The sequence below is a fragment of the Engystomops pustulosus genome, chromosome 1, assembly GCF_040894005.1.
Source record: "Engystomops pustulosus chromosome 1, aEngPut4.maternal, whole genome shotgun sequence".
NCBI lineage: Eukaryota > Metazoa > Chordata > Amphibia > Anura > Leptodactylidae > Engystomops > Engystomops pustulosus.
This window is the reverse complement of record NC_092411.1, coordinates 53,664,668-53,685,968: the sequence shown is the minus strand read 5'-3', so window position 1 is coordinate 53,685,968 and position 21,301 is coordinate 53,664,668. Positions and strand designations below refer to the sequence as shown.

At 39.6% G+C, this 21,301-nt stretch overlaps 1 protein-coding gene across 1 annotated transcript in view; it reads left to right on the top strand.

Annotated features, from left to right (window-relative positions):
• EPB41L4A (erythrocyte membrane protein band 4.1 like 4A) overlaps positions 1–21,301 on the top strand; it is a 136,166-nt gene that overhangs the window by 18,342 nt on the left and 96,523 nt on the right. Inside the window, exon 2 of the mRNA XM_072140618.1 lies at positions 17,959–18,063. Within this exon, the coding sequence (XP_071996719.1) occupies positions 17,959–18,063 (105 nt within the window). The remainder of the gene's footprint in view (positions 1–17,958; positions 18,064–21,301) is intronic.

The window sequence follows — 21,301 nt, the reverse complement described above, 5'->3', positions numbered from 1 at the left end:
TGTGTTGGTGGGGAATACAGAACCTGTTCGGATTTACTCAGTTTTTTTTTTTTACAGCTGAAAGTCTGGCTGGAAGACAAGCTCTCATTGACATCATAGAAACTAATTCAGATTACAGTGTTATAAAAGGCTGGTAATTGCAGGTGTTGTTACTGTGTCGCAGGAGAGTGATGGCGAGACTGGGCTAGTCAACATCTTCCTAAATTACAGCTTAATGTGATCCTTCCATTACAGCTTTACTAAGGCTTTGACAAGTCTATATGCTGCCAGTTTTATTGATCATTTATATCATTATCCTATTATCCTTGCAGTTTGGATGTGGCAGAATACAGTAATAACACAAGTCATTCCTTACTGGTGGATATTTTCATTCTCTGTGAAATGGACCCTGAAAGGTCAAACCTCCACGACCGTGTGCTTTTACCTTTTATCTAGAAAAAAATGCTACAAACTTGTTACATGCACTCAAAATGTATGTCAGCTCCTTACAGAGCAGTCTATCAGGGTTCATCTAACCAGCTATATGGGTGCACTGGTCCTGCAACTTAACATGTCACTAGGGCTGTGGAGTCTGTAAGCCAAAGCTTACACAGGACAACACAGGAAGTCTGCTCATATCCAAGTAATTGGATGTAGTGGGACTGAAACCACAAGGACACTTGTCTGTTACTTTATATTGATGTGCTTATTATAGAACCTAGCAATATACCCCAGTATGTAGTCATGCGGTTTTATATGAACGCTGTAACTCCGTATCTTTTGTGCTAATATACTAATCATGGTGGAGTAGTTCTAGATTTTGAATATGGCAGGCTACGTGCCAAGTCCCTAACTTCAGCAACATGAAGATAAGGTATTTATTAGTTGACTTGGTTTACACCAGTAAAATACACCAGATTATGCAACTCTTTAAAGCATAAAACATAATTGAAGGACGTTAATCACTGCACAGAACTGCATGTTGGGCATTTGTATATTGGCAGTATACTGTATACATATGAAGAAATAAATACATTTCCACTTTCACATTATACAAGTTGTGTTCATCCTTTGGTCCATAAACTACGGGGGTTAATTATCAAGGAGGCCACTCTCAATGCCACTCTTTTGAGGGGAAAACCAATGATGAATAACCCCCTATATCTGTGTCTTCCTCACTATTGTTATGTGCTCATGTAATCTATGGAACCCCCAGTGATGCTGATAATTTTCAGAGATGTAACATTCTTTTTTATTATTTAATTAAGGTATCTTTGTAAGTCCTATCATTGGATTTTGGAACTTATGATTTTTGTTCTTAGAACATTAAGTGATATAAATGTGCGCAGCACTCGCGGTGCAGCCAGCGGCAAATAACATAAATAAGCGTTTTAACAATTGCTATTATTCCGAATGAAGAGGGAGATTGTACAGTGCTGCGGGGATTACTTTTGAAGTAGATATTTTCTTAATTGGGGCATTTGTTCAGACCTTATAAAATAAGCTTTTTACATTTAACTTCTCAGCCATGCATAAAATCGTTGAGTTGCGTGTCTACATACTTTTAATTGTTCCTTTGAAGTGAACGTTTTAATGGCTTTGGTGGAAGAATGACAAAAAAGGAGAAATGAGATAAAAATACAGTAACTAATTATATTATGTCTATGTTTTATTGTAATGCACTTGAAAGCTTTATATTCATTGGCAGGGCCGTCAGCTAAAGTCATTTGTAGAACGCGGATGTGATTCAAGGATTTCTTCTAGGGAAAACAATAGAAAAGTGTCCTTCAAATGTTGGAAGTTTGTGAATTGCACGACTGCTTATGTGATGTCTCTGTACCCCCTCTGTTTGTACAGAGTTTTAACCTAGAGAAAGCATATTTGATGGATATTTCCTTCAGAGTTTGTAGGGTAGTAAAATTACTGAAAGGGAAGAGATTTAAGATTTAACCCCTTAACAACTTGGCCCTTTTTTGTTTTTCTGTTTCCATTTTTCACTCCTCACCTTCAAAAATGTAACTTTTTAAAATTTCTTTGTGTGCAGAGCTGTGTGAGCGACGTGTACTGAAAAGCATGAAAAAAAAACAAATGCGGTGAAGTTTTTCTTGTGTACTCGTGTGTAATGAAAGCTCCTTTATTGTTTGGGTCTGTATAAGCACGGGGAAACTATATTTATACAGGTTTAATTGTGTTTTAATACATTTAAAACATTTTTTAAAGCATATGTACAGAAAAAATTCTTCACTTTGCAATCATCTGATGCTAATAACTTTTTCATATTTTAGTATACTGGGCTGTGTTAGGTGTGTTCTTTGTGTGGTGAGCTGACTTGCTACCATTATGAGGACTCTATGACCTTTTGATAACTTTTTATTAACTTTTTTTCATATGTTGCAAAATGGAAAAAATTGGCGTTTTGGACATTTGGGTGGTATTTTTCATCGCAAGGTTCATTGCTAAGAATAACGGTATCTATATTTTGATAGATCAAGACTTTTGGGATTTGGCAATGCCTGATATTTTTATTTGTTTATTTTTATATCAGTTTTAGGGAAAGGGGTTGATTTTAACTTTAACCCCATATTGCACACGATTTTGGCTATTTAACCCTTTAGAGCTAACCCTCCTCAACTCCCGGCGATCGGCACCCCTGCACTGGGGTTGCTATGGAGTCTCCATAGCAACAAAGGACCGCAGGGCTGCCAAGTGTGACTGCACTGCTAGGGGCAGAACCCAGTAGTGCCAGTGTCATCCTATGCAAGTACATAGGCTGGCTGTTATAATACACTGCCATACATCAGTATAATCACTAGTTCAAGTCCCGGAGGGGACCAACAAAAAAAAGTAAAAAAAAAGACACCCAAACCACATAACAAAGTGAAAATCGCCACAAAAACCACACATATTAGCTTATCACCACGTCCGTATCAACCCGTACAATAAAATAAAATTATTACTGAACCCGTATGGGGAACTCCTTCTAAAGAAAAACAAATAAAAAGCAGAGCAAAGATTATGATTTTTGAGCATCCGAACAAGCAGAAAATACCATAAAAAGTGATCAAAAACTCACATTTACCCCACCTTCCTGGCGGGAATGCCTGGAAGGTGAGTAATAAGTTAATTTTTCTTTTATGTGCTGGGGCAGTGGGACGCTGCTTGAGCCCCACGTTTGCTCGACCATGTTGCGCTCAGGCCAATAAATAGGAATAGAACTTTGAAAACCCTAATAAAAATGAATTGTCCTCTAAAATGGTTGAATTTGAAATTTACTTAAAAATGTGGAATTTCTCTGTTTGAACTGTAAGCCTTCTAACGTCCTAATGAAATAAAATAACATAGAAAAAAAAAATTAAATTTCAACATAAAGCAGATATATGGTTTAGGTTACTTAGCAACCAATTTGGGCGGTTATACTAACTGCAGGATGAGAATAACATTTAGAAATCAGAAAATCACAAATTTTCACCAAATTTCCATTTCTTTTTGTAAATAAGTGCAAAAAGTTTCAACTAAACTATAGCATTAATGTAAAGTATAACCTGTAATGAAAACTGTTTCTTAAAATAAACTTGGTAAGTTAAAGCATTCTAAAGCTATAACAGAACATTGTAACAAATGGCAGATTTGAAAAATTGCGGTGTGTCCTCAAGGTAAAAATGAACTGTGTCCTTATAGGGGTTTTTCCCACGAACATAAGTTAAGACATAAGTTATCGACAGGATCATGAAAACAAGGGTTCCGATGGGATCCCACAAACCCCTCGTCGCTCCGACAGAATAATGGAGCAGATCACAGTGCATACCCATTCTGCTCCATTAATCTCTATGAAGCTGACGGAGATCTCTGAGTTGCAGTATGCAGCTAACACCAAGCTTTTTGGAGAGTACTCAGCCGTGAGCCCTCTCCATACTTCCATAACAGACTTGTGACAAACTAATACATCCCAAGTCGTTAAGGGGTTAAAATCTGTTTACAGCTAGACTGTCATAATTTGCACCCAAAAGCGGTCTTTTCCACAATAATCAAGGGTTTAAAGGGAAGCTGTCAGCAGAAATTGACCTAACAAACCAAAGCATGTTGTGAAGCATCTTAATACCTTCCAGGCCTTGTCATGTTTCTTCCATGGTCTAGCTTGGTGGCATCATCCAGAAAGTGAGATATGAAATGGTTGTAGAGGCGGAGAGTTTTGAACTGAAGTCAAGCTCTCCTTTTTTCAGAATGCCTCTTTTACTGTGATTGACATCATGCAGCAAACTTCAGGAGAGCTGGTAATGATGTCCTATAAAGAAGGGGCATTCTGAGGCATGGGGAGCTTCAGTGCTTAACTCTCCGCCTCCTTTGATTTTATACAACCAATTTACATCTTATTTCAAAGTAGATTTTCTGCATGAAGCCAGCACACTGGTCATAAAGAAATATGAACCAATGCATGACAACATACAGGTGATGTTATATCAGGTAATTTTCTGCTGACAGGTTCCCTTTACCAGTGTATGTTATGGATGGCCTAAAAATATAGTTTCCTGGTTACAATGGGTTCAGCGACCCATTAGATGTGTGTAGTTATAACCACATGTATGTTACAGTGTAGTAAACACAATTTAGCATAATCTCCTTCTCTCTAAAATTCTCAAATTTTACGACAATATACATAACCTATTATTAACTTTTATTGGCAGCAGTTATTAAAACTCCCTTGGACTAATCCTGTGCTATAGAAAGTTGAATGTACAAGTGTAGAAGAGTTTATTCTCTCTTTTGTGTCATCATTTCAGAGCTGGACATAAAATCTCCCCTTTTCTCTGCCTTGTGGTATTCCTGGCTTGAAAACATGAGAAGTAATGTGTTACATTTCAGGCTTCCTTGTATCTAATTTTCCTGGTATCCGAAGGCCGGTATACACCCTGTATCACTGTACTTAGTGTCAGGACTTGACGGCACAGGTAGAGTATTAGATAATATGAAGCTAATAGCATTTCCCTCGGGCCATGCATGCTGTGTCAAAAGGGACAGGTTTGCAGGTATTTACAAATCCAGCGCGCTCCCGAAACTTTTTTTTTTCTGTGTAATCATGCCTTCTTTTCTATCATGAATCTTTTTGGGTTTTTTAATAAATGACTTTATTGGTAGCAGGAACACAGGTAGAATCTACTAGTGCAGTTCTGCTCACATTAATCAGTACACATGAAGGAAAAAAAAGTGTAACAATGGAAAATATATGTATTTTAAATACCATGCATAACCGTCCTCGTTCTATCCTCCACCGCCTCCCCCAGACAATTTTATATTTTTTAGGAAATAGAGCATTGGGAGAACCATGTGACCGCACAGGGTCTACAAAAAGCCTCCCCCCCCCCAAGGGAAACAAGTTAATAAATGTAGTAGAGGTGAATGTGTAATTTGGTACAGCTAGATGTAGCGTATACACTCACCGGCCACTTTATTAGGTACACCATGCTAGTAACGGGTTGGACCCCCTTTTGCCTTCAGAACTGCCTCAATTCTTCGTGGCATAGATACAACAAGGTGCTGGAAGCATTCCTCAGAGATTTTGGTCCATATTGACATGATGGCATCACACAGTTGCCGCAGATTTGTCGGCTGCACATCCATGATGCGAATCTCCCGTTCCACCACATCCCAAAGATGCTCTATTGGATTGAGATCTGGTGACTGTGGAGGCCATTTGATTACAGTGAACTCATTGTCATGTTCAAGAAACCAGTCTGAGATGATTCCAGCTTTATGACATGGCGCATTATCCTGCTGAAAGTAGCCATCAGATGTTGGGTACATTGTGGTCATAAAGGGATGGACATGGTCAGCAACAATACTCAGGTAGGCTGTGGCATTGCACCGATGCTCAATTGGTACCAAGGGGCCCAAAGAGTGCCAAGAAAATATTCCCCACACCATGACACCACAACCACCAGCCTGAACCGTTGATACAAGGCAGGATGGATCCATGCTTTCATGTTGTTGATGCCAAATTCTGACCCTACCATCCGAATGTCGCAGCAGAAATCGAGACCGGGCAACGTTTTTCCAATCTTCTACTGTCCAATTTCGATGAGCTTGTGCAAATTGTAGCCTCAGTTTCCTGTTCTTAGCTGAAAGGAGTGGCACCTGGTGTGGTCTTCTGCTACTGTAGCCCATCTGCCTCAAAGTTCGACGTACTGTGCAATCAGAGATGCTCTTCTGCCTACCTTGGTTGTAACGGGTGGCGATTTGAGTCACTGTTGCCTTTCTATCAGCTCGAAACAGTCTGCCCATTCTCCTCTGACCTCTGACAAGGCATCTCCACCCACAGAACTGCCGCTCACTGGTTGTTTTTTTCAGGGGTGAGTGAGTATCGCCGGAGGGTGAGTATTAAGTTCATTATTTTTTTTATTTTTTTTTATTTGCTTGGCATACAGGGAGCTGGCTGGCTGTATGCTACATGGGGATGGCTGTATGCTACATGGGGCTGGCTGGCTGTATACTAAAAGGGGCTGGCTGTATAGTAAAAGGGGCTGGCTGGGTGTATACTACAGGGGGCTGGCTGTATACTACATGGAGGCTGGCTGGCTGTATACTACACCCTCGGCTTATACACTAGTCAATAGGTTTTCAAATTTTTTGGTGATAAATTAGGGGTCTTGGCGTATACTTGGGTCGGCTTATACTCAAGCATATATAGTATGTCATCTTTATTTCTCCATTGGTCACGTAAATAATCAGACTTTTATTTTTGCAACTTGAATGCTATAAAAAAGACAGGTTTATTTCCGATTGATGTAGATGGATGGAAACCGAAAAACATTACTAATTACACCTGACTCAACTCCTGCCTTAACCAGAGAGGTCATATCACAAATGCCGGTGCACCCAGTAATTGATCGCCGCTTTTACTGCAGCCTTGGTAATAGTAAACATAGGTCACAGCTGACATTGAGCAAACGTTGGCAAAGAGAATGGTTTCTTTGTCAATTAAATTAGCTTTCCAGTATGTGGAACAATAAGTGCCTATATATAATAAAACTATTATATATATGAGAGAAAACTCACAAATTAAACCACAGCTCACCTATAGATGCAGCGGATGGGTAGTTGAGAAGTCAAAGAGAAAAATGTTGATCCGGAGTGCGGATGGTGATGCAAGGAGTTGGAGCTTTGGATCTTTTCCTGTTCTTGTATATAATAAAAGTGGATATTTCTGTACCAAAATTTTGTTTGTGAAATCGATATTTATCTGTATGTTCGGTCAAGTACAGCTGAGAAATTGCTTTGTGGAATTGTAGAGCCATACCAATATATTTACATCTAGAAATAAGATCAATAGCTTCATCACTGTGCCCAGTTTATAAACTTGTATAATCTGAATTATTTGCAATCTTTTTTCTCAGTTCAATGAAAATCAGCAGAAGCTGAAGGCACCAGAGCATATATGAACTACCGTATATACTCGGGTATAGGCCGACCCGAGTATAAGCCGAGACCCCTAATTTTAACACCCAAAACTGGAAAAAACGATTGACTCTAGTATAAGCCGAGGGTGTGGAATGCATTGGTCACAGCCTCCCAGTACATAGCCAGCCCCTGAAGTATATAGCCTGCCAGCCCCCTGTAGTTTATAGCATGCCCAGCCCTCTTGTAGTATACAGCCTGTACGAAAAAAAACCGAACTGTACTCAGCTTCGGACGCCCAACCGGCGGGTCCACTTCTACCCGAGTATATACGGTACATAAAATCCTGCTCAATCTGAACATTAAGTATTATCGCCAGGTTTTACAGTTCTAAATCATTCCTATTAACCAGTGTTACATACATATGGTAGTTATATAGTTAGTTGAAAAAAGTTCAGTTGAGAAAAGACTTATGTCCATCAAGTTCAACCAAGAAAGGAAAAGGATGAAAGGGAACAAGATTCTTTATTATAACATAACCATCCGTGATATTTTGCTGTAAGGTATCTATACTATCTGCCGTCACTGCTGCGACTAGACCTTGAGCTCGGCCAGTGCCCCCTTGTCTTTTGATGTAATTTAACCTGCAACAACTTTACACCTTAATTTTTATACGGTCCATTACTATAAATTAATCATGTTATCCCTTAGTCATCTTTTCTTGAGACTAAATAATGCTAATTATCTTTTCTGATAACTGGGATCCTCCATAACATTTATCATTTCCATGCATGGCTCTGTTATGGCTCTGTTATGTAAAACTGTGAACTAATGACAAATAATTAGTTGATAGTGATAATGATCATTATAAATGCTGATTGTTGCTATGCCCCCATTTTTGGAGCTATTTTTGTATCCATTTGGTACAATGAATGACTATATATGCTGAACTACTTGTCAATGTCTCATAACTAGTTATGCAAGACCATTTTACTTTTGGAGCAGCAAAGAATACCGGAGTGAATGTTTAACACAAGACAAACACCATCGCCTAAGAGAATGTTACTCAATTGTACCTACTGTCACAGACAATCATAATATATGAGGTACCAGCCTTAGGGAAAGGTAATCAAATAATTATCACATTCTTGAAACCATCTTTTTTTTCACTCTTTCAGCAGCCACAATAGCCTTTCATACAGACCATAAATTAAAGAGAACCTGTAACCTTCCCACTCATACATAACCTATAACATATGTTCTTGTAGTGCTCTTGGCTTTCCTGAGAAGATATGTAGCTTCTTTATATGCAAATGAGCATTTCAGTGCACCTTGGACATTGCCGCAAGGTCCAGTGCACCCTCTCTTTGCTAGTTTCATAGGGGATCACTGTCAAACACAGATGACAAGAAGGAGTTAGATGGTGTAAGAAGACAAGATAGGGTGTTTGATTTTTATATGCAGGGTCTTCACGGCTCCTGTTATTTGTCCAGCTCTACCTAGAGAACATATCAGACAGATGGAGAGGTATGCTCATCTGATTCTCTTTGTTATTGTTGGAGTTGTGATCTCTGGGGCCACTACCGATCCTGCAAGACATGATGTCTTTATTTGGAGCTTTTCGGCCATCGCCATTTTGTCCTTGAGCACCCACCCATCTGGCTATACACTAAACTGCAGTATGGACTGACTACAGCTCCCAGACAATAGGGTGGTCATAGAAAACTTGAAAAAAGTCCTTTTCAGTCAGGATACCAATGGTATCATCATATTCTTAAAAAAAAAAAAGTACAGTATACATGTCAGAGAACCCAGACCTCATGGAGTACAGCTTTAAGGCATACACATTGTGAAAGCCAACAACTCTACACAGTCTGAATCTCAGGTGACACAACATGTCAGACACCTTCTCATGTATCTGGCCTTTGGTGTAGACCTGCCTGTCACACATGGCAGTGGTAGCAATAAATTGAACAATGTTCCTCACATAAGTTAGCTGGGTGTGAAGGCCATTTTTAATAATCTTTTTCTTTACATAGCACTTGGTTCTTTGGCCAGCAGTATAGAACTGGCCATTTCACTACTACTTTCAACAAAGCTTTTCTTAGCCATGTTCCTTTTTTTGGAGAAAATTTTTCTGCCATTGAAGTTAAAGTGAACCTTTAAGCAGAAATGTTGTTAGTAGCTGTTGACAGGTTGCAATAGCATATGCTATGCTGATTTAAAATATGCCTTTGTCATGATTCAGAAAGTACTTTATAAAACTTTATTTCACATTACCTGGCTCCCTGCCAGCAACGTGTGGTAAGTCCAGGGGGGGGGGAGGCAGCTGCAGCAGCCTGTGTGCCTGTGTCTCAGTCTCCTCAATGCAGTCTTCCCCTCCTCCACACCATCCCCTTCCTTCTGTTTCCTACTAAAGCACAAGACAAAACATGGGGAGAGGAGACCAAGAGAGAAGCATTGCTGTATTATTCTCCTTACCTTCACTCACCCCCCTGGGACTCACCACACATTGTTGGTAGGGAGCCAGGTAATGTGAAATAAAGGGGTGTGTGTGTGTGTATACATACATATAGAATATTATATACACATACATAGCACTGAAATTATTCAGAATTCTGACAAGGGCATTTTAAAAATAAGCATAGCATATACTATTGGAACCATCAAAAATACAAAAATGTGGTTAATGCAAAATATGTTTTTTTTTTTTACTCATCTTTAAAAGAATTATGTTCCATGACATCCCCCTCCTGCAGTCAGGCCAGTCAGACTGGCATAGGTGCACGCAGGTAGTCAATCAACTTCTAATTACCTATCCTTCAGACCAGTGGTGGCGAACCTGTGGCACTGGTGCCACAGGCGGCACTCGGAGCCCTCTCTGTGGGCACCCAGGCCATCGCCCCAGAATGAAGTTCACCGGACAGGACTCAAAGAATCTTCCTACAATGATAGGCGGATTTGCCCTACTCCTTTCAACTGCATTGGTGTCTTTAGGAGGCGGAATGATTTAAAGTTGTCAAAGAACAAGGAGAAATTACTGCTTAAATTTCTATGCTGGCACTTTGCAATAAATAAGTGGCTCTTGGTTGAAGTTTGGGCACTCAGGCTCTAAAAGGTTCGCCATCACTGCTATAGACCATGAGAAATTAAAGTGCCCCAAAAAAAACATTTGAAATTACTTGCCCACAATCTCCTAATTCAGCACAAGGTCACAATTCCTCATCTCAATAGACAAGATTGTAAGCCCTGGGTACATAAATGTTAGTAAAACGCTCAATTAACCAGTAACAATAGTTGATAGCAGGATAGCTCAGATTTGGTTATATTGTCCACCTGTCTACTCTTACAAAGCAATGGCAAGGCCATTATTGGGCTGTATAGCTAACAGAGAGGCCAAAAAAACTGATTTTGAAGGACTCCTAAAAATATATAAATAAAGAGGTAACAAGACTTCAGAGCCTGTATCTTTTCAATGCATCACAAAGCCTCAAGTGCTTTGGTATGTAATCACCTTGGTCGTACCTTGTAGTAATGTACTAAAGCACAAAAATCTGTCGCAAACCACATATTGAAAGCTTTACGGGGTTAATTTGTAGTTGATGATTCGGCATGCATTAGCCTTGAAAGAGGGAGTTTTTGTATCTCTTTGTCTGAAAGCTTCAATATACTAGAAGTGAAGGTTTTTTTGTGGGTCCAAAGTGTTATTTTTATCTTAAAGTTTTCTATTTTGGTGTATATTTTCAAACCAATATTTCAATTAAATAAAATTTCAACATCAACATGTCATCCTTTCAGGTAATTGTGACTGCTGGGTTACTTACTATGCCGTGCAACTTTTATACCTCCACTGAGAGGTGCATTAAGGGCTAGACTGCCCACTGCTAAATGGTTACCTGTGGTAAAAGGCTCCTAGTTTGTTTGTGTACCATGAATATATCCCCATTTTTTTACTACAATTCTGTATCTTGCTTTGGATCTGCTGATGTGTGAACCTTGGGTAGTACTGAGTACGAATCTGTGCTGCCTGCCCTGACCTATGCTGTTCTTCGACTCTGCTAGAAACCCCGCCATTACTGATCAGTTGTGTGGATGATTATTTGTGTCCTGTGTATCATGGTTGCATAAATTCTGTAAAGCCAGATCAGAGGGGCGAGAGTAGCCCATCGGGTTCATTAGCATCATTTTAACTATTGATTTTAGAGGAGGCCAGGGGTAACAAATGTAAGATTACCTCAGTCACAGTGCCTGGCTGTAAGAATAACTGCCCCTAGTTTATAATGCTGGATTTGGATGGTAGATTTACTTTAGGTACATGTATTGGAACAGTATTTCTTAGTTCTATATTGTGAATGCGGATATTCTACAGCAGATGCCACCAAGTCTGTGATCCCTGCGCTGCATTGATAATGGACTATAAAATATAGTCATAGTAAAAGCTCAACATGATGTGACAAATCAATGCTTACAGGAAAGCTGCAGGATATACCCATAAATCCACCAAGAACTTTATAGAGTTTGATAATTTAAAACCGAATATGTATCTTGATACGTTAATACTTCAGAAATCTCTTCCTATATAACAGGTGTTTTCCTGTGTATCCCATTACTACACATACTAAACTGACAACTGCTCTTTTTCCAAGTGTCCTTCCAAGTATTCAGCCAACAGGTCAAGGATGTTGCACAGATTTATCAACAGTCATATTATTATACCTCCCCGAGCCTGATAGCTATACTTTATTCACATGCAAGCTTTTATAGGTTGGACCGGTGTCTTTTTTTCAAGCCAAGTTGTCAATTGGAGGAGGGAAATAAGCCGCTATCTGCTTGCCGCTTATCCTTCTTGAAGTATTTAAGTTTTGATAAGCAAAATTTTAATATGTCCATTCCTTCTTTCCCCTTGATATTTGCTGTTGGAAAAAAGTTGGCACAACCTTATACATACGAGGTGGTCCAAATCACCGTATGACTAATGTATGAATTTGGGTTGAAATTCTGTACATGATGGATCTTGTGGAAAGTGTATGTTATATGATGGTCTTTATTTTCTGTCCTTTCCTTTTGACCATACCTTCCTATATTTGGATAATTTCGGAAGCCTTTGTACATTGGCCAGGGAGTGACATGTGTGTTGCCTGTTACTTTTGTTCCCTAATATCTGACTTTATTATTCATTCATATTTGATTTAGATTTTCTTTGACCGTTTTTTTTTGTTTTCCTGGTCTGTGTTTTAATGTATCATAATTAGGTGGGGAACCAATAAATACACCAGGTACACACACATACATATATATATAATACAGGCGGTCCCCTACTTAAGAACACCCGACTTACATACGACCCCTAGTTACAAACGGACCTCTGGATATTGGTAACTTTCTGTACTTTATCCTTAGGCTACAATAATCAGCTATAATAGTTATTACAGGTGTCTGTAATGAAGATTTATTATTAATCCTGGTTCTTATGACAACCCAACATTTTTAAAATCCAATTGTCACAGAGACCAAAAAAGGTTTGACTGGGGGTTACAATAATAAAGTATACAGTTCCGACTTACATACAAACTCAACTTAAGAACAAACCTAAAGAACCTATCTTGTACGTAACCCGGGGACTGCCTGTATATTTTAAACCAACCAAACAAATCTGCTACTTACATATAAATCATTAGAGATATACACAGAATTGTTAAGAATCGTACTTGTAAACAAGTACAAAACTAACAATAAATTTTTTACACAAAATATTGACAGATAAAAAAACAACGGTTAACTAATGGGGTGGAGAGATTTGAGAAAGTTATTCACATCATTATGAGTATATTATTTAGTATTGACCCACAGGATACACACTGGGTAAAAGTCTGAGTAACAATAAATCAATAATACATTGCCAGTGGATGCCACAACTGATAGGGAGATATTTATCAATGCTTTTACACCAGTTTTTTGGTATAGAAGCACTGATATAGCCGAAATTTAAAATATTCCGGAGACTCTGCCACCTCCGTGTCATGTGGACGTGGAGGAGGTGTGCAAGGGCGTACCCGGCGGCGAAGTGGGTGGGCATGGGGCGTTCCTGCCTTGTGCCTGCGCAGAGGGTTAATCCAGCACTGACCAAAATGGCAGCGATCCCTTTAATGGTTTTACTGTGTAACCGGCATGCAGCTTTTTGTTACCTTTGTCTATTTTGTAAAAAGCAGACTTTCTACTTTTCATTCTCAATACTAATATTCAAACAGTATTTATGGTTCTGTGGAGCTGCCTTTGTTCTCCGCTGAAAGCCTCGCTGATGGAAATCTCGGATAAATGCAGTCTGCTCAAAAGTTTCCTCGTACTTCAAGCCTGGAATCATCAAGTACATACTGATTATATATTACCTATACATGTATACTTCAAGAGTTTCATACTTGAAATGCCGGCTATTACACAAAAGAATAATATAACCTCTGTACAAATAGAAAGTAGAAACATAGAACTAAATGGATTTGCATGTGGTATCTGGCAAACCTTTTTGGTTCCACGTCATATTGCTGTGCAATTTTTAGGAAATTGCCCATTTACTGGGTGGTTGTTATCCTGCCGATCACTGCGGCTTCAAAAATGCGCCGCCATCTTCCCGACGATCGTCGCTCCTTGTGACGTCATCGGGGAGTGGGACCGTTTTAACCCATTCATTACAATGTGCTAATTGCACATTGTAATGAATGAGGAGGAAAATCCTCATACACTGCAATACTGTAGTATGATAGTATTTAGTAGGATCGATCAGACAACCTAGGGTTAAAGTACCCTAGGGAGTCTGAAAAATAGTAAAAATAAAAAAAAGTTAAAAAAAAAATTAAAAATAATAAAAAACATAAAAATTCAAATGACCCCCTTTTATTAGCGGCAGAAGATGGTAAAATCAAAAATAAAATTTTTGTACAGGAGGTTTTAATTTTTGTAAATGTATGAAAAAAAGTTATAGTTTTTTAAAGATGGGGAGTGAAAAATGGAAATGAAAAAAACAAAAAAGGGCAGGTCATTAAGGGGTTAAAGGACCTCTACCTCAAGTTCACTGGAGGTAGAGTGTCCTAATTAGGCTGCATTTTCAGTCTAGGGATGGAGGGGACTGTTTTTAACATGTTTTCCGACACCTTTACTAATGAAACATGTACCTTGTAAAACAGCTGGAGGAGCTCAGGCTCATGGAGCGCAAGCCCCTTTCGGCTTCCCCAGACTTTATTTTATGCATGCCCCCCCGCTGCAAGCCGCCTCCTGCTCCTTATTACTACACTGGGCTCTTGAGCATTTTTTCTGGTGTATTTTTAGTAGCCAGTTTTGAAGCATAATTGTTTTATGCTGTTTTAGCTACCAAAAGTATGAACTTGTATTTGTAATAGGCTGCCTTTACATAGGGCAGCACATTGAGTTGCCAATCCTGCGATGTCGAGAGAATAAGAAGTAGTCGAATTTGTTAATCAGCTCGTAGATGGCAATCAAGTGCTTTACCAAACAAGTGCTGAGGTGTGACGGGAGATGTTATAGCACAACATTATTGATCTATACTTAATTAGCTGCAAACCATTAATTATTAAGCTGTGTATCGATGATGTATGCATTAGAGTAAATCTGCCACATGAAATTAAGTGGAACTTGTCTAATGAAGCTACGGTAATTATTCTGCCATTGTATATATAGTAAAACGTACATTATTAAGAGTCAATACTATCACAGGGAATGTATCATGAAAACAGATAATATAGAGTACATTATAAGGCAGTGATGGTGAACCTTTACAGACCGAGTGCCCAAAATCCACGCAAAATCCACTTATGTACCGTGAAGTGCCAGCATGGAATTTTATACAGTAACTTATTTCTACCTGTTTTTCCACATCTTTCAATTGTATCGGCCACCTGAGGCCACCAATACAGTTGACAGAAGGAGGGAAAATTCTGACTATCATTGTAGCTTTTCTACAGGGCCTCTATACAGGAAGAACAGTGGGTCCAGCAGGAGGACCTCCAAAGATAATGCAGTTCTGTCAACACCTTCTCACTTTCCCCACAGTTCCAAACAGCCAATGAGGTGTCGCTTTAAAATGGTGCTGAGAGCAGCATCTCTTAAGTTGCCTGGGACTGCAGGAAGATTTATTGTTTGGAGAACTCTGTCCTTGGAAGATGGCCTGAGTGCCTGCAGAAAGGTCTCTGAGTGCCACCTCTGGCACCCGTGCCATAGGTTTGCCACCACTGTTATAATGTATATAATATAGAGTTACATTATAATGCCTAGCCCTACACCTGTTGTCACAGACGTGGAGACAATGAGCAAATAAAAACTTTGTGAGTGTATCATTTTCGTGTGCACATACCAGTCATTTCTGTCATCGGGAAAATACACAATTTATCGGACCAAAGACAAGAGCGTCCGAGCTGACCAGGAGTTCACGTAGACCTGCATCAACTGGCACTGAATTGGCTTCTCCTATGAGTTGACAAATGGAAGCCTAGGAGAACACCCCTCAACCATTATTGGGCATACGAAAACTGGTGGGGGGAGGGTTAAAGCCTGGAGACTGTTTGGGTTTTTTTTTCTTCTGTTCTTGCATATATCCACTGAGCTTTGGAAGGGACCTTCTACTTATTTAGCCACTATCTATCTATCTTTGCAGATGATAGACACCCATTCAATATCATTCTGGGGACTATGGGATCTTTCAGTAGGATAAAGCAAAAAGCAGATCACATCTAAAGGGTCACAGGTCTTGGACCCCATTAGTTAAAACGTCAAACATGTGATTGTTAGGGCAGTTTCCCACTAGTGTGGTCAGTCTGTGGTGCAGTGTCCTGTTTCGTGGACCAACCACTCTGCTGGGGACAGGATTCTTTACATCATATTAATATTTGATGCAAGGAGACCCTTCTTTCCCGCAAAACAGCGGTGCCAACAATGGAACTATGATTGCAGTTTGGGGTTTCTTGCTTTTTGGTATGGAAGCAGGGACTCTTTGTATAATATACTGCTATAACTCTAGGAGTCCAATTCAGTTGGTTTTGATCAATTATCAAGTTACCGTATATACTCGTGTATAAGCCGAGTTTTTCAGCACAAAAAAAATTACCCACTTAAAAAAAATAAACTTAAATACTCACCCTCCGATGTCAGCGTGTTCTGTCTTCTTTCTTCTCCGCTGCTCTTCTTCTTTCTTCTGGCCATGTTTTCTTTGTGGCCTCGCATACTATGACGTCAGCAGCGGCCGCGCCATAGTATGCGCATGCTAGAAGAAAACATGGCCGCGTCCATGCCGGAAGAGAGAAGAGGAGCCGCGGAGAAGAAAGAAGACGGGATGCGCTGTCATCGGGGACATCGGTAAGCCGCGCTGACATCGGAGGGTGAGTATTTAAGTCTATTTTTTTAAGGGCCGTAGGGGCAGGCTGCTGTATACTACTAGGGGCTGCTGTATACTACTAGGGACTGCTGTATACTACTAGGGGCTTGCTGTATACTACTAGGGGCTTGCTGTATACTACTAGGGCCTTGCTGTATACTACTAGGGGCTTGCTGTATACTACTAGGGGCTGCTGTATACTACTAGGGGCTTGCTGTATACTACTAGGGGCTTGCTGTATACTACTAGGGGCTTGCTGTATACTACTAGGGGCTTGCTGTATACTACTAGGGGCTTGCTGTATACTACTAGGGCCTTGCTGTATACTACTAGGGCCTTGCTGTATACTACTAGGGCCTTGCTGTATACTACTAGGGGCTTGCTGTATACTACTAGGGGCTTGCTGTATACTACTAGGGGCTTGCTGTATACTACTAGGGGCTGCTGTATACTACTAGGGGCTTGCTGAATACTACTAGGGGCTTGCTGAATACTACTAGGGGCTGCTGAATACTACTAGGGGCTTGCTGTATACAAGGGGCTTGCTGTATTCCCACCCTCGGCTTATACTCGAGTCAGTAGTTTTTCCCAGTTTGGAGGTAACATTAGGGGTCTCGGCTTATACTCGGGTCGGCTTATACTCTAGTATATACGGTACTTGATGGGCTAATAAAAAGAAAAAAATAAAAATAGTGGAATTTCAGTGAAATTTCAGTGGTTTAATTATATTTTCACAAATGGCTAAAAAGATGGGAAGAGGATTAGATAAAATTCCAAATGTTTGTGTGTCTTTTATCTTTTGTGGAGTTTTGAGTGGTCCCCTGTCTCATACCCGGTGTAGGAAGTAATTTTCTCATGCTTTTCTTTTCATGGTCACATTATGTAGCATTGAGGCAGCAGCAGGTGTTTCTGTGTTTTAACACAAGTTTATAGAAATGATAAGGAAACTTCCATGAACAAAGAGCTGTCACTCTTTACAGAGGAGCACAAAAGCAGCACCTTCGCCTGAATTTCATGCATTTTGTAAAGTGAATAATCTTAAGGAGTAAAACGACAAAGACCTTAAGAGGCTCTTGCTGTGAGGAGGCCAAATGTAGCTCCTGGTCAATAATACCAACCCCTCTCCTTACACAAAACCATAGTGAATGCATGAATGACGTTGACAACCCAGAATATTCTCCTGAATAGATTCTGTACATTCTTTCCCACAGAAGTCAACTAAAGGCTCTGTTGTCCTGGACTACGTATTCCGTCACCTAAACCTTGTGGAGATAGATTACTTTGGGCTACGGTACTGTGACAAAAACCATCAGACGGTGAGTAAGAGACATTTCACATTCTGTTTGTCCAACCATAACATCTGTCTGTGACCTTTTGTATTGATGTAGCTCACTCAAGTATGAAGGAGGCTATAGATGTAATCCTGGTCACAAGATGTGAATAAGTAGCAATGAGGTTTTTAGGATGCAGATTTCCTGTAAGAACATGGTTTTCTGTTCAAAAGTAGTAGTAAAAGATAAAAAGTAGTATCTCCCAACATTTAAAGAAGTTTTTAAAGGGAATCTGCCATTTAAATTAACCCACCCAAAATACATATGTCATAAAAAAAAACTATGATTAAAAAGCATTGCCCTCATCCCTAACTTGAGGTGAGTCCAATGATATAAATGGGGTTCTGCATATTAAATTTGACTTGCATTGCCCTGCGTCCTTGTTCTGATTGACAGTCTCCCTTTCTTGGACATGCTGCTGTATGGTACCAGTACTTTGGGACTGTCTGCCAATAATTACATACAGATATATACATCGTCCTTTACCTATTATCGGGGGTAGAAAATGCTGTGTCAATTTTTTTAAACAGTGCATTGTTGGAATGTTGATAGAGAGTTCTGTTACATCATTCAGCACTTCATTGTCATGTGACCAGGGTGAAGTCATCTAAGGTCCTTTACTGAGTAACAGTTTCAAAATCTACCCCATGTATGTATCTGATCACATGAAATCACAAATTTTGTATTGTATACACATACAAGGGCATCAAGCAAAAATAGACAAATGTTTTATGCATAATAGACAAGCAAACCCATTTTTGGAATGCTTCCTTTTATATTACTGAGCACTAGCTGTTTTCTCCCTGTCTACCAAAACTGCATATGATTTAGTAGATATGAAACTGTAGTGGGTGCACATGCAATAGTCACATCTAGGCCCTTGTGCGCAGAGAATCCCAAGGTCCTTCCACACTGCAATATTCTGTTTGTTTGTTTTTATATTTTTTTATTAGATCAATTACAAATCATGCACAAAAGATATGATACAGGCAGTCCCGGGTTTATTTACATGAAATGTTTCTATAGGTTTGTTCTCAAGTTGAATTTGTATGTATGTCAAACTGTATATTTTATAATTGTAATTGTGTCAGACAACTTATTTGCCCCAGTGACAATTGGAGTTTCAACGTTTTTTGCTGTAATGGGACCAAGGATTATCAATTACAGACTCCTTACAGCTGATTATTGCAATCTGGGACTATAGTAACATCCAGAGACTTCACCAGAGGTCACAGGGGGCAGAGGGGTCTGTTTATAATTAGGGGACCTCCTGTACATTTTAATTGCTGGGATATTTATGTCAACAATCCATTCCACAGTCTGCCCAGCCCAAATGATATATCCCCTATGATCAATAAAAAAAATGGAATGCTCCTTTGAGATTAAACTGAGATGCAAACAGGCAGCAAAGCTGTTGGAAAAAAATTCTCTGTATCTCGGTATCTTTTTAATTTTGATGGTATTGCAGAAATCCATATATACAGAAGATAATAACACTTTCAAGGCTATGGAATTGGTTTTTTTTTTCAAATTTTTTTATTATTTTTTTCAATGTACTCTAAATATCAATAGTTGATGGGGACATGTTTTATCCATTTGCCTTTAAGCACAGAAGCTTTAAAGGGATCCTCCCAGTCAAGCAAATACATATTGGCCCACATTTAAGGAGAACAGTGTATAGTGCAGAGTGCGCCACATTCAAGATTTCTGGCGCCTGTTCTTCATGAATCTGGCGCTTCCTGCACTGCCCCGACAGAGTGCACCCCTTTTTTTTTTTTTTTTTTAAACATGGGCATGCAACACAATTTTGTCAGAATTTGCAAGTTAAATCTGGTAAAGGGTCCGACTGAGCACCGGAGAGTCCCCTTTAGTGCAGAAATTTGTGTTGCATACCAGTGCAAGCAGAAAACTGGCGCACGGCCCTTAGTAAATGTGCCTCATTATCATTTGTATAATGAGAAGTTATCATGCTTGCTTTCATTATATAGAAAGCTTCTATGTTCACTTCCAGTGACTAAACACTGGTCCCTGGTCATGTGATGTCACACAGGTGCATGGCTTATTATATAATGAGCTTTGCACCTGTTTGAGCATGGACAGAGTTCTATCTGCTGGAAGTAAAAGATGAATCTGCCAATGGAATGACTGTAAGCGAAAATCTAGGAACTATTAAACTGATAAAAAATATTGGAAATTTGTGTAACCTTTCAATATAAGAACAATACTATTTATTTGATGAATTGGGACAATCCCTTTAAAGGACACCTGTCATCAGGTCTGTGTCACTAGTCTTGTCACTACTACCTGTTGGAGCAGCTCACAAGGATCCCATCCCAGCCTTTATCTAGTTATTTCATACATTAATCATTATAAAATCATCTATTTTTTATCATGTAAATGAGGCTGGTCACATGGTCAGAGGCAGTGATGTCACCCCTGTTACCCCTCCCCTCTCCTCCCCCTGCTCATGTCTGTGTGTAATGTATAGTAAAGCATGGCTAGTGTCTGCGCTGCAGCTGCTGACATGCTGAATCTTCCTAATATACAGGTGAGAGACACAGACATCAGCTACACATGAATCTGACATGTTCTGCTGTAACATGGAGCTGCTGTATCTCTCCTAAACACACACACATGCACACACAGGCTGCAGGGGGTGTGGCCACCAGCACCAGGAAGCACATCATTATACAGCCTCACATCATTATACAGGCTGTCAGTCAAGCACTGGGGGTGTGGCTGTGCCTCCCACTCATGAATAGAGTGGACAGCTTGAATATGCTAATGCTTCATTGGACATTTCACAGGTCATTTGCATACAGCTTTAGGACCTCATTGCTTAGGTTTACAGGCATGTAGAGAGAGAATGAAGGGATAGAGGCAATGCTCTCTAATGGCAGTTTATGAAAATATATTTAGTTTAGGGGGGTTATTTTGCATGACGGGTTCTCTTTAAGTTACATCTCAGCCATGCAGATTTATCTCTTTTGAGAAGTTTCTAGTTTCCATTTAGTTTTTAGAAGTTTCCATCCAGACAGGAGTGTTGGTATTTTATTATGCATATATTGGAAGGTAGCCCGGGGGTTAATATGTTACCTGTGCTTTATTGATCAACTAAGACTTCAGTGGATCTATTGTGAAGATGATCTATATATATATATTTTTTTTTTTTTAAAAAGGAGAATCTTGCTAAAAAAATACACAGTAACTGGGCCTCCTCGAT